Genomic DNA, 23,845 nt, shown 5'->3' with positions numbered 1-23,845 from the left:
TTTTGGTTTTGGCCGCCATTGCAAGGAGCAACTGGGAACTCTTCCCTCGGTAGGGATGATCCACTACAAAACAATGGACGAGCACGGATGATACTCAATATTCACACCGAAAACTCTACAGCATGCAAACATGCAAAAAGGGATCCACCGATGGCAACAAGATAGGGGTTTTGGCTGGCAACAACAAAATGGCCCCTAAAGGTTAGCGTAACATTAGGACGACACATTTGCATTGTTTGTCCACTGGTCGTGGGTATGTATATAGTTGCATACATTTTGTCCCCGTCTGATCGTGACCGTGATTGCACCGAACGGTGCACTGCGAATGGCGCACAACGGCACAGCGTTGTGATGAAGATGATGTATTATGCAATTTATATACACATCAACAACATCGTTCCTACCATCCATGCATTTGGTTGGTTCATCACGATGCACAAACGGCACCTGCGACAAACTTGCAAATCCACGCGAGTCTCGCGAAAGACCCATTTCCGACGACAGGTGGATTGTAAATAGGCGACATCGAGGGAATGTTGTCTAATAAGCGATGGCACCGAAGAGTTGGCCCTTTCAGTTTCCCCTTGTACAAGTGACGAGGGTGATACAAGACTTGTTTTTATATTTTTTATGTTAAAGGACAAGCAATAGGGAAAAGCGAGGCCATGTAAGGAACCGATGGAGAGGAGATAAAAAGCCATTTGCACGATTTAAGGTGCAATGGTGCAATTCCGAAATAAGTAAAACGATAAAATGCAATTTTTAGTTTAAAGAAATTTTCTATTTTTTAGAACAAAAAGCTTTGTCTTTACAGGTAAAATGTTTTTGCAACCTTGGTGTATAGAAATATTGCTATCAACGCAACTTTCTAGGGATAAATGTCTCTTATAAACAAAACCATTTTTAAAATCTCGGTGATGCACGTATTTTTCCTTGTGTATTTGCCTGTTTACATTTTCCGGAAGACGAAAGATTGCCATCATCTTCCAGTGTCTTGAGACACTTGTATCATGATTGAAATGATTTAATCAGTCATTTCAAGTCAAACAAGTTTTGCTAAATAGTATTGAATTATTTATTTCGACACAATTTATATTTAAACAGAAATTGATACTTCTGTTGTATTACCAATCTTGGTAGTTTAAAAAAAAAACTATATGCGAGTTATACACGAGATTTCTTCTTTTTTTTGCTTGATTGAATGAGAGTCATGATTTCTATCCTGGCATGTCACAGTAACTTTGAAAAACACACGCTATCAAAGATTATTCCTCGGTATATAGTCGTTTATTATTGAAAAATTTAATGTTTGGGTATTTTTTGTATTTTTGTAAACAAAAAATTTATCAAACTGAAAATATTATTGATTTTTATTTTCTCTTCTTTTTATTGTGTGCTTTGTTTTGTTTACAGGGATCATGTAACCCCTCCTTCCCCTACACAGCACATATCCAATGAAATTTGATGATACCGCGAGATGGCGCGCGCGTGAACACCTGCAAGGGACGAGCATTTCCTCCCAATCTCCATCCTCTGCCGTTCCACTGTGACAAACTGAATGTTCCGACATAGATTATTCATACAGCGGCACCGAGAGATTCCACGGAACGCAGCGAGGACTTCCGGGGATAAACATTCCACCTGGGAGCTCATCGTCGGCAGTCCAGGGATGCTGCTGTACTCGGAAGTGTTTTATGCAAGTCTAATGAGCATCGGACCCTACCGAACGAGTCTCTAACGAGCCGCTCCGCTACCAACACGCCACCTCGCACGCCGGATGGACATGCAGCAACTACAAACGGATACTTTGTACGGCAAACCAGCGCGCCCGCACACACACACACATACGTGCGTACTTGTTTATTTGCAAATTTGTTAACACACGAAACCAGTTATAAAAGTATTTCGATGAAAAGAAAATTAAGTTTCGTTTTTGTCGGAGCGTGTATACACAAACCATTTCCTGCTCCACATCCTCAACCGGGAGTGGGGGTGCGAAAATTTGAATGCACTAATTGGGGTGACCGAAAAGTTTGGGACCCTCATCCTGGGTTTCAACATACGCCGGAGCGGGTCCTATCTCCCATATGACGACGGTGAGTGCATACGTCAAACATTATTGCCCTTTCATACACTTCTAGTTTTGATGCAGTTTGCAAATTAGGAAATTTTCCCAACTCCAATTGACTGGTGCATAAGTTCGGGTGAAGCTTGAGGCGACAAATTATAACCCCCCTTTCAGCTACTGACTCTATTCGTTCAGTTTTGGTGATATTTTTTCAGGGGTACTCTTTTGGGTGGCACGAAAGAAGGAAGCATCCTTGACAAAGTTATAAGGCAATGAACTCGGACTGAACTCTACTGAACCCGATAGAAGCCATCATAAATTTCCAATCAAATACCACCGTCATCAACTTTCAACCGATTTGCTCTCCGTCTGACTTTTTTTTACCTTTTCCAACGCACGTGCATCCTTGCTTCTGTGTGGTCGTAAAATGCACAAACCACCCTTTGTGGTTGGCTCCTCGATTGTCGAAAGGAATGGACAGGCAGCATCAGCGATGCACTTTCCCAAAGGTGACGGGCAAGCTTTTCCTGTCAAAGCTTTCGTCGTCAACAAGGGACCAACTCATGTTGCCGGGAGTGGAAAACTCCACCTCTCGAGGCTTCTAGCACTGCTTGCACCGGCAGCAATAGAATGTGTTTTCGTCGCACAAGAATTGAGAAAAACGTACGCCAAAACATTCAGTGTTTGCAAACCGAAGGAAAGCAAACTTGAATTGGTTGGCGACGGAGAAAGAAACGCGACATAAGACCCACTCATCTGCCAGGCCATTGTCGCTGATGTCGCCGAAACAAAGGAACAAAGGTTCATTGTGACGCTAGTAGTGGTGGTGGTGCTGTCACGCCAGCTGCACGGTGGAGCTTTGGAATGCAACTGCAGCGCTTAGTGCAAAATGGAATAATAAACGCGAGGGAGAAAAGGATCAAACTTTGCTGGTGGCAATTAGTATTCACCTGTTTAAAGCGACGATCATTCACGGTACTTTTCTTGAACACAAAAAGCTTGGTGTTTTTTTGTGCAGTTATTTCACCAAATCAAATTATAGAGCAGTTAAGCATCGAAATAGTTATGAGATCTAAAACTATTTTTTTATCATCCGGCGGATTGAAAAATCGATTGCCAGAGCACTATTTCAACGACGTGGGTACGAATCCTAACCGAAACCGGACCGACTGCCTATCCACGTACATAAAAACAAAACTAGAGTTGGGTGTATGGGATTCAGATTTATGAATCTGAATGACTCTTCACTTAGATTTAAAGATTCGAAGAACGTATGATGCACAAAAATACGAAGGAAAGACTCTCTTTATTGGGTTGTTTGGTCGCTCTATTCAAGCCCATCAAAGAAGCATGAAGATTCATGAAAGCTTCAGTAAGATTAATTGTTTTAAGGAATACCTCAAAGATTCATGGATCATGAACCTGTAATCTTGAGTGATAGATTCAAGCGAATGAATATCCCGAAAAGATTCATAGGGCGCAACACTAGAACAAATCTTTGAAGGAATTGGTATTATCGAAGATGGTCGTAACGCCAACAAAGAAAAATAATTATTTTTCAATGGTTAAAATGATTGTTCAGGCATTATCACGAAGATTCGAATGTTTCAGCAGCTTTTATGGTATCCAAGGTGTTCTCATTTAGGTTCAAATCGTGAAAGTCACTTTAATCACTCTTTATTCTCTTATCCCTACCACAACAAATCTTCTTCTTCTTCTTCTTCGTCGAGGATATACACCAGTAGGGCAGGTGAAACCAGCTTCCTGAGCGTTCGCAAGCTAATCTGGTGATATAGTCCTCTGTTAACGTTAAGGACCGGCTGCTAAGGCCATATATCCACAACAAATCTTAAACTGATAAAGAAACACCTATATCAGAAGATGAAAACAATCAAACCAGCCAGAAAGATGATACCAATCGATTCTGAATAACATTTGAAAATTCATTCTTGATGTTTCCTTTGAAAGTACTTTTAAAATATGTAACCGCATATTTTTATCCTTTACTTTCAAGTAAACATGTAAAACAGATTGAATGTTCTTCTTTTTAAATACATCATAACAGTAAATAACAAACCAAAATTGGTAAACTTCCACCTCATCGGTTGGCAAATTACGATTGTTGAAGAAAGTAACAGGAAGGGAAAAAAACTTCTCAAAGCTCAAGCTGAACGAAACAAAAGCGAACTACGGGCTTGTTAAAAGTTTCTGCTGCAGCACCGGAGTCTCGAGCCCGATTTCGTTTTATTCCATCTGCCGGTTCCGTGGCCGTGCGCAACGGAAGTAACAGTTTCCAGCCCCCAACAAAACACCCCCCGTTTGCCACCCTCGTTCCTCACCCGCCGTGTGTCCTTCTCCTGTGGGCTCCAAACCGATTCACCGATACGAAAGTTGCCGTAATTTGTTGTATTGCTTCCATCACAAAAATACGCGCATTTTCAACGTCTTCAGCGAATGGCAAGGGATGTGTTCCTCTTCAGAGCCCTTCCGAGCGGGCAGGTCACGGCCGCAAAATGGCATTTCGGTGAAAGATACGATTAGAAGATACGATTCATTCTTTCTTTTTTTATTCGCCCAACATTTTCTCCACCCTCATATACATCGTTTCCGTCAGTTCGACCTCGAGACCGTGAACAGCTACCGAAAGGGTCGTGAACGGAGAGAGAGAAGGGTGTAGGAGGCTATAAAGAACCAAAAAAGCAGTGTTTCGCTTCCGTTACCCCCGTCGCAGCCGCCCAGGGCACGCAACACCGACAAACTTGACAAGCAGTAAAAGCTTCTCTAAGTGGATTGTGCTGGATCGGTGGTGTGTGGTGGGTTTTCCTCTTTCGTGTCTTTGTGCAGCGAAAGATGTTTCAGTCGGAATGTTACTTCCCAGCGTAACTCCAAATGTCTCGATGATCGATCGATCCGAGCGGAGATCTCACCCCTCACTACTGGAGCCGGTTCAACCTTCGCTCCACGGGTGGACACCGGCGCAAACGGGAGAGAGTGAGGGAGAAGGAAAGCGAAAAAAAGGAACATGATTCCGGTGTGCCACGGAAACGGAGAAATTATTATTAACGAAAGTGCACCGAAGCGTGCGATTTATGTCTCCGTGCGTCTTGCGGTTTAACTGCCCCAAGAAGAAAAGCTTCTCTCATGCGCCGGCCAGTACTAACACACACACACACGCAGCGGCGAAAGAAAGAACACGCTAATGCTTTTCCTGATCGGATTAGGTAATATGTCGTCACAAGTCCGGGTGGAAGTTATTTCGCCCATCATTTTGCCGAGATAGTGACCTTTCCGTGCAAGCTACTTCCCTATCTCTGCTACGTAGGTGGGTTTGTAATCTCACAGATGGTGTTTTGCCCACAATAATTCCCCAGAAAGCCCCGATAACCGCGCTTTCACGGAATCCGTATCGAACCGCGACTTACCATCATCGTGTAGGTTGTGCGACTTCCGTCCAGCAGTACTACCATCACACACACACACGCACTTGCAGAGGCAAAAGAACGCACTTAAGTTATCTCCGAGTAATGTGTGCGAATTTATGCCGAGTTTAATAACTAACTGCCAGGAGTAGTCGTCGTCGATGTACGTTTCACTAGAAGCCTAAAATCGGCAACACTGTACGTGTAGAGAATGGCACCGGGAAGGAAACTGTGGTACAGCCTCAGGCACAGTTTTTATTTCCTGCTTTCCAAGAGCACACTTACACTTTCTGGATTAGGACTGAGAAGATTTTCACAAAAAATGACGCAAATAAAACAAATTATTAGCCCAATAGTTCACTCACGACCAACCGATCTTCAGTATACTTTTTCGACTACAGTGCAGAAAATCAAATGTAATTTAGTTTAAGCATACACACATCATGTTACTCACAGATAGTTCACATATTCCGATAATGCATTTACGGCTTAAAATTTTACAGATTAAGCATATCGATAGCAAAAAACACTTCTCTTGTTGTAGTTGTAATTTACATTTCCGAGTTACAGCATTATCTCACCATTGCTGGTATTATTTTTGTGAAATGTAACAAGTTGGATGGTTTGTTAGATAGCAAACTAGGCTGGTTGTTATTGATTTTACCTTTGATTTCATCATTTTTGGAGGAAAACAAATAAAAAGAAAATCAAAAAGTTAAAAGACATCAAATCCATCTGTTAAAAAAACGATATTTTTTAGTAAAAGTTCCAAATTCTGAAACACTGATATACTACATAAAGTTTGGATTAACTAACAACTTCGGAGACAAAAGATATAGAAACAATCCTAATTGATCCCAAGGTTATCGTCAAAAAACTCATAATTCATTATGAAAAAAGTGTTTCAAATGACGTAAATTCCCAGCAAAGCAAAAAAAAAGTGTAGCAGTAAAATAAATGTGTAATTAAACGAAGCAACCATTTTATGAACACTAAATTTACCAGACGTGCTTAAACCCCGGATCCGAGTGCAAGGTAAATAGATTTAGTAAATAAAAAAATTTGATTTAAATTCGGGCAAGTCAAAATGGAGTATCTGAGAGCTTTTCGTCTGCCTGACTAAAGTGTTGCTTCATGCTAAACATTTCGGAATATTCATAAAAAATTAAAATGCATTTCCTTTTCTACAACCTGCTTAAGAAAGATTAAAAAAACAATGTTCCATCGCTTAATAGTATACAGTAAAGGTAACAATGGTTTAAAAGCGAACACTTCTATTCGATGTTTCAAATGAAGTTTATTCATACTTCAAGGCAGATTCAAATAAAAGACCACAAAGATGGTTTAACTAGCTTGAAGAACACAAGCGACTGCTCTTGAAATTCACTGCTGTTTAGTTTTAGTGCCTGTTTTCCTTATGTTGACTATTTCCGCTACCAGTTTCAAAAGAAAAAAAAAAATAGCTGGCTTACTGATGCTAACTGTTCATGGCTCTAACAACCATACGCGTGTCTTCCCTACCGTCAACCGCCACTAAATGGGTTTTGATGTACACAATCACCACAGCATCTCACCACCCTGTCACACATCTGCACCCACGAATGCAAAACCGCTCTATTTAACAATAGCTTTCGTCAAAAATCTGACATGTGGTTTCGGAAATGCATCATGCAACAAAAGTGCATTTGACTGAGAGACAGAACAGGCACGGCATGCATGATGAAATGTCCATTTGTGCGTTTTTCCTCGTATGAAGATGTGGTAAAGTAAAATAATTTGATCGCTTTCCGCAGCTGTTCGTGCTCGTTGATTTCTCGTGCCGATTAAATGAGGAAAATAAAAACTTTCGGGGACGCGAGGTCAAAAAGTTCGAGTGTGGCTCTAAAACAAAAAGCAAAATCCCCGAAGGAAAAAAACGCACCGGACCGTAGAAAATGCAGTGGAGAAACGTGGCGTAACTTTTTGTTTTACTTTTAACATTTCACACCCGTTCGTATTGCACGCTCCCCAACGGGACAACGGGTTTTCCCTCAGACGAGCAAACACACACGCACACCCGTTGCGGAGGGGGGGGAGGGTTAGGGTGGAGACACACGTGCAACCCCTCTCTGTCTGTTCACAACTCGCTGTTTATCCGGGCATTTCCCCCGGCACGATCGATCACTCGGCGGGCTGAGCTAATTATGATTCCAGTTAGGGTCGCTTTTCCCGGATTGAAACGGTTGCTTCACACTTCTCGCCCCGAAATGTGTTCGAGTGTGGCATTCGAAAGTCTAGATGGAGGAAACTCGTGAGATCACAATCCGTTGTTTTTCTTTTCTCCATCGACGTTTGTTTGGCTCACCGGAAAACACCGGTATCGATTAGCGAGATCGATTTCAGTGCTATCGGAAAAGTGAACTCCTGTCAGGCAGTGTATGTGTGTGCCTGTGTGCGTATGCATTGGGAGGGGTTTGGGATGATGCGGGGAGACACCGGGTGCACGTGAGTCGCTCGACCTCAAAACATGCAGAAGAGTGTGTGCAAATGCATCCAACACTCGCGCGCATACACAAACACACACGTACACACACACATACATGCACACAGTAACCTCGACCCTCAAAGAAGGAAATGCAGTACATGCTGGAATGCAATTTTCGCGGAAACCGTTTGAAAAAAAAACCCCGAAATTGCACAAACAACAAGAAAAACACAACAACCTGCAGCCAAAATTGCACAAACTGGCGAATGCGAAGATGCTGGCACGGGAAAAACCTTGCAAACCACGAAAAACACACAACGCACACACTACCACCGGCAACAACCGAATCGGGACACTTTCTGACGTCGAACTTTTCGGTGAATTTTCCAACCGAGCAGACCGAAGAGAGAGAATTCCAGCCCTTTTCCCTCTCTCTGCCCCCTCCGATGACGGCGCAACGCTTTCCACCCTCGTCGGTCCGTTTTCCCGATTATTGATTATTTTCCCACCGCGACTCACAACTACCACGAACACCGGAAAGCGAGAGCCGGTTGAGACGATGGAAAGAAAAAGGGCAATGGGTTTTCCGCTCACCGACACATCCTTTTGCTCTAGGTCTCTCGCCGTTTCGCTCTCATTTTCCTCTCCATCTCTCTCTCGTTGCTCTCGTGTGGCGAACGCCAGCGTTAGACTTTCCCATTACGACTTTCCATTGTGGTCGTTGTGTGACACACCACACGTGCTGTAGTCGCACACAAGTAGTAGTGGCAAGTCAGTTGAGGCACCACCACCGAAATTATGGCTTTTCCACACATTCCAGCTCTTTAGTTTTTCCTCGAATAATCGCGAACAATCCACGCAGAGAACCGGCGGATGCGATTTCTTCCGCCTCTCATCTGGCGCAAACACCTGCGCACCGAAAACTCAGAGGAGAAGAAAACGCGAAGTTGGAAATCGATCTCCATTCGGGAGAGATGCCCAGAGAAGGGTAGAGGTAGAGAAAACTTGAGAGTAGTACTCTTGGATGCCAGCTTCCGCTTCTTTTAATGCTCCATCAAAATTCCAATCGTGAAAAGAGAATGGGAGCATCAAATCATGTTGTACGCCAAGAGAAAGTAAGAGAAATGGGATTCGAAGAAGGAAGGTCGAATTTAGCGAGAAGAAAAACAATACCATCGCAATTCGACGAATCACGCGCTAGATAAGGCTAACGGATATGCAATCGATGCGACCGTCTCGCTTACACGGTCCTCTATACGCGCTTGTGCATTCCACCCACACCAAGCATAACCGCTGGACCGCGAAACATAACTCCGTCCCATAGAAACCGTACGCCGGAGAAACAAACGTTCATGGCTGTGTGCAGAAGCCCCCAAATGCCGACGGAACGAACACATTCTCGCTCACGTGGACAGCACGAGGAGTGGTTGGCAGATATGGAAAGCATTAAAATGTGCGTGTTTCCGCGGAAGAACTCCACCCACCCTTCCTGCGTGGATTAGGGTAAGGGAAGCTGAGGCAATATGCACCATCGAAGTGTAAAACAAAAATATGCTTTATATTGTTGAGACTAATTCTTTAGGCTTTTTCTTAAACATCAAAACTTAATGATGTTGCATTCTGGATTTATAACAAAATAAAAATTTTTTGAATTAGCCGTTTTGACGGGGTTGATACATTTAAAAATTATTTATTTTTTATTAAGTATCAAATGAACGTTTGAAACCCTAATATAGCAGTGGTTCATTCTCTAAAAAACTTAATATTTTTGCTAATTGTTCAAAAACAAGCTTTTTTATTTGATTCATAAATAAAATTAATTAAAAATGCAAAGACAAAGTTTCCCAAATAATTAACTTGTATAATTGATTTTAATTTAATTATGGGGCAGAACTGTTTTAACACTAATGACATCTGGCTATTTAAAATTATGGCAATATCACCCATTTCGCGGATGACAGCAGCAATCCTCATCAGCCCTGAACAATAATATAGTAGTAAACTAATAAGATGATGATGAGTACCACCGCTTACCCATACCCTATAGGTTTGAGAGGGACGAAAGTATCTTACGATATTAAATATAAATCATCAAACGAGAGGGCATTGGGGCATTACTCTCCAGAACAATCGCATCCAACTCTGCTCCATTCATACAGCGGTCGCCATCAATTGTACAAGGAGGTGCATCTTACGTTTCCCAACCAGCAAAAGGGGACCACTTTCCGGAGTAGCGCAGGTATTTTCGCACAGTTTTGGTTAACATCGCCAGCTATCAATGGTTGATCGTGTGGTGAAACCCACCAATACTACTTAAGGGACCTGATCTTGTTCTTTGCATACAACGGTCCCGAGCAATAAAAATTTTTTTTTAAAGAATATTTCTGCTCTGTTTGTAGTTCCCACCGCCAATCACCATTGGTAATACAGAAGTAAGCTACACTTATTACATACATACATGTATCATTTGGGCAGCTGAACCTTTGCTTGGTTTTCTACAACCTTTGGTTTAATGAATTTTTTAACCAAATTTTATCATAAACGATTGCACTCAATCAAAACAATGTGTAATGGAAAGGTGCTCGAGTGGAAAGGGCGACAGGCGCGTTTTTACCAATCCCTTCACATTGGGCCGGCGTGCTTATACTCTTTGTTCCGCATGCGAACATGCTTACGTGCAGCAACACCCTCTGCTAACTTTGCTTACATTCCATTTGACGTATGTTTACATCCAGTTTGATGTGATTGTTGTCAAGTGACAGCGTTGGCGGCACTCCAAAATGATGTGATCGGATGAAAACCGATACGGATTTATTACATCCGTAAGGATTGTAACTGGACGACAAAGTGTTAAAAGTGGCGAAAGAGCATGTAACAGGTAAATGTTACATTTTTTATCAGAAAAATATTTTTAAATCATAATATTTAGTTCAAGCATAAAGATGCATTTTACCTCTATAGGTGGATATTGCCTCATATTATCCTATACCCACAACAAACACAGAGAAGCGCAAGGCTTAATGCAAAAAATAATTCAATGCCAGACGGTTATGGTCTCTGTATGCACTTTAGGTTGAAAGCCATATTTTACAAAAAAAAAATAGGCACCCGAATTTCATCACATTGTTGACATTTTTGAAACCAAAAATAAAATATAGGTGTAATATTCGCACGATTCAAAATATGTTCAAAATTTCACTGCTTAAACAAAATTTTAAAAGAACCGCATCCATAGAAAAGCCTCGAAAAATCGTAACATCGACGAACACGGAAGTAAGTTCCCGTGTCGGACGTCGGTACGGCGCCCGCGCACTACATGAACCGGAAGGGTAAAGCCTTTCGATCCCGGTTGGTGTCTGTCGACATTCCCCCCAACACCCGTTTCCCAGGGTATGTCGGACTACCTCGGCCTGCCATCGGCACTATCGAAAAATCGCCGGAACGAACGGCGATAGATTTGGAACCGGAATGTGTTGGAAAGGCAGTGTGTTCTCGCGCGTCATTGCTACTACTAGCGAGCACCACACATACCGAGACAAATGCTGCGGTACTGAATGGCCCCTGCAAGATAAGCCAGAAGCCAGAAGCGCAACATGCCACATCCACATGGCACCATCATCGACCGTGGGCACACGGGAGAATCGTTGTTGCGGGCGTATATACCGCGCGACACTGATAGCCATTAGTGGGTGGAATTACTTTAACGCTGATAACGTTTTGGCATAGTGGGTAGGGCCGCCTGCCGTTAAAACATTTTCAATTAGCTTTTTCGCTTTTTTTTTAGTGATAGGTTTCACATTCCCGAATGCCAACGGTCAGGAGTAGTAGTAAGTAGGAACAGATTATAGATATTCTGCAAATACAAACTGTAGAAAACTGTATTTAAAACATGTATAAAATTAAACTGAACCATCATGTACACTATTGCGAAAATTACTAAAACTATGCGAACAGCTAAAATTAAAAAAAAATATTGTAGCAATATAAACAACATAAAACATCCACAAAAACCGAACAAAGTGACCTGTAATACTCTTTCACTTAGAATACACATACATAAAAATATAATTTTCATTTGTAAATGTCGCAAAAGGCTAAATCAAAAGAAGAGCATTTAAAATTATGTTGACTAAAGGAAAAGCATTAAAAAGTATTGAAATATTTTGAACAACTTTTGTTTACTTTCCTATCTTTCCAGCGAATGAATACTAGACGTAAGGAAGTAACTTTTTTGGACATTTCTCGAGCGAATGGAAAAATAATTAACATAAGACGAAGCAGTTACCTTACGCAGTCTTGATTCTAACACAAACAATAGAACGTAACAAGTAAACAATAAATAACAGTGATCAATTTTAACACTTTTTTTTACTTTAATAAACCGAAATACTTCTAATATGTTTTAGTACTCCCCACCATAATTCAAAAACTTACGCCACGAAAAATGTAATCTATAAAAAATGTGCCACCCTTGGAATGCTGTGGTTAAAAATATTATGAACATTTGTTGAAACAGTCATTACCAGCACACTGCCTTATGTGGGATAACAATTTCATTGTCAAATTTTCCCTCCATTTTGGGGATCCATTCCTTCTCTGCACTAGCCTTTTTCCATGCGCATCTCCATTGTGGGATTTTCAACGCTTACCCGAATGGTTTTAAGAATTGGACTGGGACAAATGTAATGCTAACCAATTGCATCGGGCCGTTGGAAAATTAGTTGTGAAAAATATCCCTCCGTTTGCGATTGCATTCGAGTGAAAAGTTTTTAATGGATATTGCCTTTAGTAAAACAACGAACGTTTGGAAACGTTGGAATTCATCTCCAAAGTGGTTGCAAATTCAACAAAAACTCATCCCTCAAACATCAACAACCGAACAACTTATGGGACGACCGAAACAATTTGTCTTGCCACAAATCAGATATGGCCGCCGAAGCACAGAAATGGACTGAAGCATCTTAGGATTTAAGCCATGCACCGGAAGTGACTATCCTTGCGATTGCGACACCCATAACAACCAATTGCAGGATGATGGACAAGCCAGAGGAGGCGTGTGGATCGCTCCTATCGCAAACAGATGCAATCTAATTTTGCACTTTTCCAGTTTCCTTGCGGGCAAGTTTGTTGCACCTACGCGATGCAGTTGAGCCGGAAAAGCTACAAGGATACGGAAAAAAACCCCAGCCCGGAACAAAACCGCAAACACGACGATGCTTCCTCGACCCGCAGACGACCGGATGTGAGTGAGTGTGACATTACACACTGATTCGATTAAAAGTGAGAAGTTAGGAGGCTAGTTGGCGCTGGGTGATACTAACTGGGGCTGCTCGGGACTCGTGTACGCAGCTTGTGTACTTGCAACCAGGACGATAGCAGTCCAGCTGTTCGGATGTTATGACTCGCCTGAAACACGGAGAAGCGGAAGAGCTGGAGTTGGCCGCAGGGAAGTTCATCAAGTCCGGAAGTGGATGGAAAGTGGACAAGACTCATCAGTTGAATTGAATTGGATCGTCGTTTCAGGCCCCCCGGGTTAGTTAGTTTCACGTTGCCGCATACTTCAAAGTGCGATTGAATTAAAAAACCAACACCTTACGGTGCTAGAGCAAACAAAAAATCGGTAGGAATTATAACAAGAGGAAATGGTGCAGGAAATCTATTGCTCCCATAGTAAGTTCATTAAGTTTTGTTGTTTTCTTATCATTTATTCTATTCTCCGAAAAGGAAAAATTATCACTCGTGTTGAGTTGAATTGTTCATAAAAATCTACATAAACAGTTTAAAACAACAACAGATAAATTTGATATCGTTAATTTTGTTCAATTTGTTTTCGAAAGATACAAGATGAGTTAAAATTGAAAAAAAAGTGTAAACATAGAACGCTTTGTTCAATTCTGTGTCTAAATGCAAAATTGAGAAAAAACAGTTGCTTCCTTTGCAAATCAAGCCCGTTGGCAAAGGACATCGATGTCGGCACAATTCTCATAATGTCGTAATCAGTCGAATCGTACGGAAAGCACCAACGACCGAGACACACAAACAGTCGCCTACCATTCGACAAGCGCTAAGGGTGGCTGTCCCTTTTAGCTCTGCATAGCATTTCGATTGGTCGATGAAATTCTTTCGCCCACCATTTTCCATCAATGTTACATGAGCTGACATCCGTCTTTCGTGCTCTCCCGTGCTGGAAATCAAATCAAGATGTTTATCGATTCCGATCGGGGGAGCGACCATAAATTTTCCTGCAACTCCCAGGTGGGTTGGTGCGGGTGCAGGTGGTAGTATTGCAGATGATGATGGGATACGGCAGCAAGCATTAGTCAGTAGCAAAAAAGAGACACATCAAAAGCATTAGTTTTTCTTTGTGGTCACCTGGTTTTGGGTGTGATCGCCACAGTCGCAAATCGTCGGGATTTACTACAAATTGTGCAACAAAGGAAAAACTAAACGACGGATGGTGTCTAGTTTTCCTCGAAACAAAAGCTCGAGCATGCTGAATTAGAGAAAACTTGAGAGTGAAAAACTTCAGTTCGCTCAATAAACGATCAAATACTTGGTACCTTTACTTTTACTAATTTCTTATTGAAATGTTCAATGTTCAAACAAGATATTACATTTCGCTGAACATGAACATTTTGAAGTTGGTTTATTTCGACACAATTTTTTTAAATAATCCATTTTCATCAAGTTGTCACATGCTTACATATTAAAGTTATGTATTACACATGTAATTAAATGTTGAACAATGCTCCATCTTTTCCAAATGCCTTGCCGGTGTTGGCAAAACACAAGTGAAAATTACCTGAAGATAAAAATATGATGTTTTAGTTCGTGGTTACACGAGGGTGTAAGTGGACAGGAACGTGCATAGCAACCACGTTGCAATTGAAACCAACAATAACAACAATCTCGATACTGATCACTCTACCAGATTCATGTGTTGGTTTATTCTACCTCTGTTCCTATTGGAACACCCGACGAAACTACCAACTAATGGCGGAAACACAGTTCCGCGGAATAAACAGCACCCAAAAAACCGCAAGAACGCGACACAACGCGCTTTGCTTTGTTTATTTACGCATACATTAAGAGTTGTCATAGTGAAGTACAGCAGTTACCAGCGTAAGCGACCGTAGGCACAAGCCGGAAGGTTGGGCGTAGACTCTCGTTTACGCCAGCCTATCCCGCGAACGAAGGAAAAGTGATGGCAACAGGAACTGAGCCGCCTCTTATCCAACAGGCAAAGCGCGAAGAAAAGTGAACAAGAACTGGTTCGCAAATTAAGCGGTTAACTAAAGCTGGCACGAGGAGAAACGACATGGAGATAATTTTAGAAGTAGAATGGTGGTGTTGACTTGACTTGTTTTGATTCGTTTACCATACGGTAAATGAAAACACATCCTCCAATCCCATCCAACCTCACCGTTTTGACGATGCGTAGGAAGGAATATTCTGTGGTGAATTTCAACCGAACGTTCGAGCGTCCTTCTTTTGGCGATACCATCTAACACAGTTTCTTACTGCTTAGCGCTGTAACCGTTACCCATAACATCATTAGGTTTGTATTTAAGCCTATTATGTAGCAGTGACATTAAAGCGGCAACCCTTTCCCTTCAAGGAATTATAATGATAACAAACGGTTGAAACGATAGCGAGCAGAAACTGTTCAGGGTGATGGTAAAGCAAGTAGGACTGAAGCTGAACCAGAACCATTCCGTTAGACAGTGAAATTGGGAAGCATTATAATTTTCGTGAATACGAGAGGGACCAATTTGTAGCAATTAAACAATAATTCGAGAATTTGACTACGATGATAAGATACAGGTTAGAAGATGCTCGGGAGCTTCCTTTATTCAGTCCAGAACACAGAATGAATGAAATCAATTGGGCTCGTTCACACTTCATACCTAAACCGAAGTACTTGTGTACTGTGTTCGTTTGTAAAAAAAAACAAAGAGGTTTCGGTGCTGAATCGCCCGCAAATCCCCCAACGAATCAACTAACCGTAGCGAAAACTTGCAAAACACTAAATGGACGGGCCAATTCAGTCCGACTTCATGCATGGTACCTAAGCTATATACACACCCACATCAAAGGGTTTCTCAACATCACCTTGAACTTGAGGCATACTTTGAATACTCAGATAATTATTTTATTAACTAGAAACTGTTGAGGCGTGCATTGATCCGTTTAGTTGAACTTCTTCAGCTTGCTGTAGCTGTATCCGTGGCCATATCCGTAACCGCCACCGAGTCCTTCCTGGCCACCGCCGAACGACGATCCACCCTCCTGCTGTAGACCTCCCTTGCCAATGTTCTTGACGATGGCCTCGAATCCGTTCTTGCTATCGGCGTGATACTTCACGATACGGGTCGAACCGTCCGGTTCATCCAGAGTGTACTCTCCCTTCACAACGTCTCCATCGCGCACCTCCCACTGGCTCTTGTGGTCTCCAGTGTGGTAGTCCTTAACTCCGTACTCGAACTTGTACTTCGGATAGGCGTAGTAGTCCTTACCCTCGTAACCACCTTCGCTGATACCTCCGCCGATGCCTCCTCCAAATCCTCCTTCAAAGCCACCCTCCTGTGTTTTGTTTTACGGGCACCAAATCAAAGAAAAGCATATTCGTAAGAACCAGCTCGTACTCCAAAGCTTATCATTCTCATACCTGCTCTTCGCCGATGCCTCCACCGATACCACCGCCGTAATACTTGTACGGAATATGTTTCACCTCGCTAACGAAGCCGTGATGTTCGTATGCCAAACAGGCACCAATTAGGGCCAAAGCGACGACCGTAAACTTCATCATTTCAATAGTTGGACTTTCTTCTAATGAAGCTGCTTTTAGAACTGTTGTGCCTTCACTGATACCTTCAGTTGAGCCAAGGGTCGCTTTTATACCCCCCAAAATAGCCTTTCAAGACCCTCCATACACATAGATTTTACATATGTTTCAACGCCGCTGACCTTCGATGCAGTTGCACAGTTGCGGATGCATCCTTTGTGGGCAGGATGCAAGAACAAACAGTTTGTTTTCGGACATCAATTTCTTCACCCACCCTTGTTCGATCGAAGGTTTTCTTCGGATGACCGCATCCGCATACCACGCACGCCCAATCACATGGCCATGATTGGCCACCAAACGGCTTAATTGAATTAAGCACCGAGCAACAACACCACCCCCTGCCGACAAACCGTGCCTCTAGGCAAAAGGTTCATCGGGTGGACTTATATATAGCGTAATTTGTGTGCATATGGTATGACAGCGCCCAGTGAAGGATGAAAGAAAATCAGATTTTTTGCCACCATAAACTACCCACTTAGGCGTGGTATGGATTTATAAATCCACATGCAACGTAGCTCACTTCAAATCATACCAACGTTTTCTAACTCGCAAGGGTTTGTGAAAAGTTTCTTCACGTGCTAATTTATGCACAACTTGGTTCTTTCTCAATCAGGCACCGGGCTGTGGCTTTAAACCTTCACACAAAAAACCCTACTGTATCGATAGCACTCTGATTTCCCAATGATTCGTTTAAGGTTCGAACCCCGCATGCGATCCGTCAAGCGTTGACACTGCGTACGAAACGTGCAAAACGAACCAAATGAAAGCGTTTGAAAGAAGAACAGTTCTTCAACGGTTAAGCCACATTTTACACACGGTTTTTTGGTGATGCTTCACGTTTTCACTTTTGCAAAAGACTAATTTTTCAAGCAAAGCCTGCACCCCGGAGAGTTGTGAGGTCGTGTGTATAAATACTAAACGCTGGCAAGCAAACAGCAACAGTTGCAGTTCGGCCCTTGCTATAAGAAGTTCAACGAAGGCAACCCAAACCAGATCGAATAACTTTAATACAAAATGTTCAAATTGTCCCTTGCTTTGATCGCTCTTTGCGGAGCTGCTCTGGCCTACGAGCATCACGGCTTCGTCAGCGAAGTTAAACACATTCCGTACAAGTATTTCGGCGGTGGTGGCATCAGAGGAGGACAGGTAAGACAGTCGGCAGTATTGAAAGAGTTCCAAAACTCTAAATAACTTCCATATACTTCTTTCGCATAGGGAGGTTTTGAGGGAGGATTTGGAGGAGGTATCAGCGAAGGTGGTTTCGAGGGTAAGGACTACTACGCCTATCCGAAGTACAAGTTCGAGTATGGAGTTAAGGACTACCACACCGGAGACCACAAGAGCCAGTGGGAGGTGCGCGATGGAGATGTCGTGAAGGGAGAGTACACTCTGGATGAACCGGACGGTTCGACCCGTATCGTGAAGTATCACGCCGATAGCAAGAACGGATTCGAGGCCATCGTCAAGAACATTGGCAAGGGAGGTCTGCAGCAGGGAGGTGGATCGTCGTTCGGCGGTGGCCAGGAAGGACTCGGCGGAGGCTACGGATATGGCCACGGATACAGCTACAGCAAGCTGAAGAAGTTCAACTAAACGGCGAAACAAATCCAGTAGAAAGTATTATCGATATCGACAAAGGCAGAAAAATTATAATAATGAAGCAATGAAATAAAAAGTATTACAGTTTCTATGAAATTGCAATTAAAAAACATTGTATAATTAATTTCATAAAATAATTTTCATTTGCAATAGACATAGCCATTAGACCGATTCGGCATGTGACCGCCGAAAGTGGATTCAGCAGCCTAAACCACACCACTTCACCTCTTGAACGATGATGATCAATGTTGGTTGGTCACATAATATTTGCATTTAAATAAATCAAATGAGTAAGTCTATATCTAGACCAGGTAATGGGGAAATAGATAAATAAAAAGCAGCAAAGATGTCTCGACACCAACTAAGCCAAAATACTAATTATGATACTTGGAACAAACAAATTAACGCCACTGCTATCAAAATACAAAGAGTACTCAAGAATATATTTTTGAGAAAAACAGTACCATGCGCACATTTACCGAAAACTGGCAGTAAATCCCAACACCCTATTTTACTTTTGACCCGATTTCTACAACGTCGTGACTTAAATAACCACGAATTAGCAAGCAACACTCCATGAATGATAAAGCGAATTAATAAGATTTTTAGAAAATGGAACTGCTATAGGAAAAGTTTGAAAAGAAACACGTTTGCAGTCTTTTGGCTTAGAGGAAATTTTCTGATTTTCGGGGAGTTCATACTAGCTATTAGAGATGAGTAATCTTACATTAAATCTGTTTAAACACTCGGATCTCAATCTAATGAATTATGTTGCGTGGCCAGATATATTATCACATATAAACAATCAAAATATGTCCACTTTCTTCCAATTCAGTGGTTCGAATTTGAGGGTAACTTGGACTAGAAACCGTACGTTCCACATATAAATGGTTTTCAAAAACATTTGAACCTGGTAACAAAAATTTGGCCTGGTATTGTTCCAAAACATGTGCCATAATTGATCTACAATTATGTAACTTTCACTAAAAAACACAACCGAGAAAATCGAATGTAGTATAAAGAAATAATTTATGTTTGAATTTAACTGAAAATATATTAGACACCGTGTAAGTAAAAGTTTTTAAAAGCGACAAAGTTTCGGTTGTCCAAGAATGCATCATATCATGTAACACGATATCATCCTAAAATATCAAACTAGTAGATGTTAGGTAAGCCAGATTCCAGCAAAGTTCGCCAACTTGAAAAACATAACCATGTTCAAACAAAATTCTGCATGAAGTGTAGTGATTTATTATAAAAGCATCAAGCATCAACTTAGCAATGAAATATGATTGTTTTTCAGTTGAACTTCTTCAGCTTGTTGTAGCTGTATCCGTGGCCATATCCGTAGCCACCACCGAGTCCTTCCTGGCCACCGCCGAACGACGATCCACCCTCCTGCTGCAGACCTCCTTTGCCAATGTTCTTGACGATGGCCTCGAATCCGTTCTTGCTATCGGCGTGATACTTCACGATACGGGTCGAACCGTCCGGTTCATCCAGAGTGTATTCTCCCTTCACGACATCTCCATCGCGCACCTCCCACTGGCTCTTGTGGTCTCCGGTGTGGTAGTCCTTAACTCCATACTCGAACTTGTACTTCGGATAGGCGTAGTAGTCCTTACCCTCGAAACCACCTTCGCTGATACCGCCGCCGATGCCTCCTCCAAATCCACCCTCCTGAACAGGAAGATATTAAAATTGTCACAGGTGTCATTGATCTGAAGGACAGCTTCCGAGATTGCGCATTTTGCCCATACTGACAACCTACCTCTCCTCCACCGATGTACTTGTATGGAATGTGCTTGACTTCGCTGACGAAGCCGTGATGTTCGTAGGCTAGGGCAACTCCTGCCAGCGCCACCGCGACAACTGTTAATTTGAACATTTTTGTGTTGTTTCCTAGCTGAACTGTAGCTGTAGAACGCTAGCTTGAGACTGATACTGTCCTGTGTTACATTCTTGCCTATTTATACTGGCTCATTCGATGCATGTGGCGTTAAACACTGCCACCGTGAAACAAAAACAATCGTGTCCAATCGTTGCCACAAACAATATTCCATAACCTTCTCAAGGGCCAGGCTGACTGACTTTTCCCTGACGGCTAACCACTTTCGCGTTGCTCATCGGTTCAACACCGCTGGGGTGCGGTTCAATGAACGCTTGCGCCTGCCCAAACGTCATCGAGAATCGTTTTCGAGCGTTTTCACACCTAGTAGAAACACGGTGTTTAGACTTATGCGCCTCACGGGGTTACGAGTGCACCACCCACTTTACTGTTGAGTGCAGCCGGTGTGCAGTTCTCCCCTTTAACACGCATCGCGTGCCACGCGGAAAAGAAGAAAGCCTCGATGGGCGTGCAAATACATCCGATTGCACTCGATCGGTAATGTCTTTCGCAAAAGATCCGACCCCAGTAGGACACCAAAGCCGTTTCCCAAGGACGCTCAGCCGGTGGAGTGTTGTATAAAAGCTCAATCGCATCGCCAAGAATGCATCACACAGTCTTCGGTGTTAGCACCATCAAGAGGTAGCGCAAGAGCAACTCCTTTTTACATCGAACCTCAAATCAAATCAGTAGCAAAATGCAGAAGCTGGTACTTGTCTCGTTGTCGTTGGTAGCCGTCGCGCTGGCATACGAACATCACGGATTTGTCAGCGAAGTCAAGCACATTCCGTACAAGTACATCGGTGGCGGTGGAATTGGCGGCGGTATTGGTGGTGAACAGGTAAGTTCTAACGAGCGAGATACAGGAAATTCACGGAGAACTTCACGGAGAAACATTTACACTTCCAGGGCGGCTTCGAGGAAGGCATCGGCAGCTACGAGGGTAAGGACTACTACGCCTATCCGAAGTACAAGTTCGAGTACGGAGTTAAGGACTACCACACCGGAGACCACAAGAGCCAGTGGGAGGTGCGCGATGGAGACGTCGTCAAGGGCGAGTACACGCTCCAGGAACCGGACGGTTCGACCCGCATCGTGAAGTACCACGCCGATGGCAAGAACGGCTTTGAGGCCATCGTCAAGAACATCGGCAAGGGCTACGAGGGTGGCCAATAAGGTACCCAATCGCTTCCCCATTCCCAACTCCCAAGTGCATCCCAATGATCCGGGCTTCCGATTTCAGCACATTTTCTTTGATCTGACCTAAGCGAGATTTCCCATTCCGTCCATTACCGTCGACCAAACAAAAATTGCTGTGCTATTCCTACATAAAAAAATGAATGATGAATGAAAAAATCTACAACTTCCAGCGTTTTCTTAATCATTTCCTTGAGAAATGGCACAAGATAGGTATTCAACAACACGGCCAACTGTGACATCATAATCAGCAAAGAAAACGAAAAGCTCGCACACTCTCGAAAGAAAACGCAATGTTTAAATTACAAGGCAATTTGCGGCAGAAATAGGGATATCGGACATGACTATGCATTATGATTCAACTAAACATCGCTTGGCAAAATGGAGCTTTCGTTCCAACACGGAATGAAACTATGAGAACAACCGCAGGCCGTATCTTTTGCAATGTAGAGCTTTTAAAGCTGTAGCCTCCGAAGTTCGTAGGTAATAAATTCGTTGGACAAAAACGTGCTCATTTATAATCCTTCGTCGTACACCACGTTCTCCAAATTTGCAGCATCTGCAGATAGCGGCCCGGTGGTATAGGTCCCGATCCAGCCCCGACCAAGAGCCCAGAAACAGAGATAGGTTTATTTCTATTACTATAATTTCGACTAATCTCCAAACTATAGTCCAAACCACGTAACGAGTGTCATTCACGAAACGGCGAGCCATATGTGTGCAACGTGCATTCTAAAGATGAGTATGTGCGAGATGCAACGGGCTACATACTCCCAGGGGGACGAGGATCCAAACCGGCGAGACACATGTAAGCTTCGAGTAGTAGAGATAGGAAAATATCTATGGCACGGCGACGGTGTGGCTTACTTCCAGGGGGTCCAAATATCAAATAAATCGGAGCACTTTGCTAAAGCTCCACCAGCTTGCTGGCAAACGGTCCACTAATCTATTGAAATACATAATTCCCAAACCACAATCTTATCGTGCACACGGCACGGTTGTGAGACCCGAAACACAACCAATTAGACGGAAGGATCTTCGCCTTTTTTTCCCCCCGCTGTTGGTTGGTCCAAAGAATGAGTTTACAATGTCGAAAAGCTGCTATTCTTGAACGATTCGGCCGGTTTCCGTGTCAGCGTAAGATCCTCGGAAAGTGAGGTTAGATATCCCCACCCGGGGATACTCCAAAATGGGAAGGTACAGAAGCTTGCAATTGCATACGTTGGTCACGTTGTTGGTGCGCAACGGAATGCACGAATCCCTGGTGGGCGTCCAGTCTTAAAATCGAGTGTGCTAATGCCATTTATGGAGCCGACCAGAAGGGTGGCCACACCGCAAACCAATCCAGACATTCTTCGCTTGGATCCGTGGAGCGATTGGATTTTTCATCCGTTTCTGTCCCGGGAATTCCGTTGTTCTCCCGTACGCCGTTGTAGCGTATTCAAATCAGGCAGGCAGGCACTCCCAGCGAAGGTGCATTTATGTTCGGGACAATATGTGAGTAATACGTTTTCCGGCCATAAAGGCCCAACCCGGAAAGCCCGTGAGGAAAAGATGAGGTATGCTGTTTTCCGGTGGTTTCCATCAGGCCGGGATTGCATTAGCACCCACCACTTCTGTAGGAAGACTCCAGAAAAAGGTACCACGCTGAAACCGTCACCACCAAAACATTCCCAGCCTCCCCTCTTCGAGTGCTTCCGAACACATTCGGTTGTCCCTCGGTATTACATTTTTAAGCCATGTAACGGCAGAGGCCCGGACAGTGCGGTCAACATCCACCAACCTGTACACCCCAGAAATGCTCCTCCGGTGCTGCAAATATGTGGTACACAAGCTCGCAAAGATGCACGTACGGCATTCAGTAAGCACGTACTTCATTCGCACTTTGGGCTGCAGCAGGAGAGAAGGGTCTTCCCTTCCCAGGGATGGGAAACAGGCGAAGGAAAATGATTATCGGAGAATTTGAAGCCGGAAAAGCTCGTAATGAATTTTGGGTCCACGAAAACCGAAGGCTTCCCTCACCAAAAATAGTGCACGTGCCTCACGGGCCACAACACGGCGCGTAGAGGATGTGGTGCCAGCGTACGCCGGAAATGGAAAGCACTTCGAATTGGTAGTCCCGACGTCTGTCCCGACCAACAATTTGAAATGTGCGCTGGTGAAACATATTTCACAAGAATAATCATATCTTTCATAGTTTAGAAAATAAATTATCACTTTTGTAGTGGAAAGGAAAAGTTTTCCATTTTGAAACAACTAAACTCTGAAACGGTCGCATTTGCACATGGCTTATATTTGCATTCCTATGAGTAAAACCTACTAAACAACATCGAAAATGTAATTTTAAAAACCTCCACGTGCGGTA

The 23,845-nt window shown here is 43.0% G+C and overlaps 5 protein-coding genes across 6 annotated transcripts in view; 2 read left to right on the top strand and 3 right to left on the bottom strand.

The window, feature by feature from the left end:
- Nucleotides 1-23,845, bottom strand: part of LOC131265543 (protein alan shepard) — a 199,398-nt gene that overhangs the window by 163,139 nt on the left and 12,414 nt on the right. The gene's annotated exons all lie outside the window — the stretch shown is intronic.
- LOC131265544 (adult-specific cuticular protein ACP-20-like) lies at nucleotides 16,142-16,760 on the bottom strand. The gene is made up of 2 exons (XM_058267827.1): nucleotides 16,620-16,760; nucleotides 16,142-16,534 (listed from the first exon to the last, which is right to left on the bottom strand). Exons 1-2 carry the CDS (start codon nucleotides 16,758-16,760, stop codon nucleotides 16,142-16,144), a joined length of 534 nt encoding a protein of 177 aa, XP_058123810.1.
- Nucleotides 17,811-18,389, top strand: LOC131265545 (adult-specific cuticular protein ACP-20-like). The gene is made up of 2 exons (XM_058267828.1): nucleotides 17,811-17,942; nucleotides 18,012-18,389. Exons 1-2 carry the CDS (start codon nucleotides 17,811-17,813, stop codon nucleotides 18,387-18,389), a joined length of 510 nt encoding a protein of 169 aa, XP_058123811.1.
- On the bottom strand, nucleotides 19,695-20,283 carry LOC131265546 (adult-specific cuticular protein ACP-20-like). The gene is made up of 2 exons (XM_058267830.1): nucleotides 20,167-20,283; nucleotides 19,695-20,075 (listed from the first exon to the last, which is right to left on the bottom strand). The coding sequence occupies exons 1-2, from the start codon at nucleotides 20,281-20,283 to the stop codon at nucleotides 19,695-19,697; spliced, it is 498 nt and encodes a 165-aa protein (XP_058123813.1).
- LOC131265547 (cuticle protein 19-like) lies at nucleotides 20,981-21,459 on the top strand. Its single transcript, XM_058267831.1, has 2 exons — nucleotides 20,981-21,124; nucleotides 21,193-21,459. Exons 1-2 carry the CDS (start codon nucleotides 20,981-20,983, stop codon nucleotides 21,457-21,459), a joined length of 411 nt encoding a protein of 136 aa, XP_058123814.1.

This window comes from Anopheles coustani, chromosome 2 (genome assembly GCF_943734705.1).
Source record: "Anopheles coustani chromosome 2, idAnoCousDA_361_x.2, whole genome shotgun sequence".
NCBI lineage: Eukaryota > Metazoa > Arthropoda > Insecta > Diptera > Culicidae > Anopheles > Anopheles coustani.
The sequence above is the reverse complement of the archived record's forward strand: the minus strand, read 5'-3'. Positions and strand labels throughout refer to the sequence as shown.

Coding starts and splice junctions, on each gene's coding strand:
- LOC131265544 (XM_058267827.1), bottom strand. CDS start 16,760: ATGATGAAGTTTACGGTCGTCGCTTTGGCCCTAATTGGTGCCTGTTTG. Junction 16,535..16,619: donor GAGGCATCGGCGAAGAGCAG/GTATGAGAATGA, acceptor AACAAAACACAG/GAGGGTGGCTTTGAAGGAGG.
- LOC131265545 (XM_058267828.1), top strand. CDS start 17,811: ATGTTCAAATTGTCCCTTGCTTTGATCGCTCTTTGCGGAGCTGCTCTG. Junction 17,943..18,011: donor GTGGCATCAGAGGAGGACAG/GTAAGACAGTCG, acceptor TCTTTCGCATAG/GGAGGTTTTGAGGGAGGATT.
- LOC131265546 (XM_058267830.1), bottom strand. CDS start 20,283: ATGTTCAAATTAACAGTTGTCGCGGTGGCGCTGGCAGGAGTTGCCCTA. Junction 20,076..20,166: donor AGTACATCGGTGGAGGAGAG/GTAGGTTGTCAG, acceptor CTTCCTGTTCAG/GAGGGTGGATTTGGAGGAGG.
- LOC131265547 (XM_058267831.1), top strand. CDS start 20,981: ATGCAGAAGCTGGTACTTGTCTCGTTGTCGTTGGTAGCCGTCGCGCTG. Junction 21,125..21,192: donor GCGGTATTGGTGGTGAACAG/GTAAGTTCTAAC, acceptor TTACACTTCCAG/GGCGGCTTCGAGGAAGGCAT.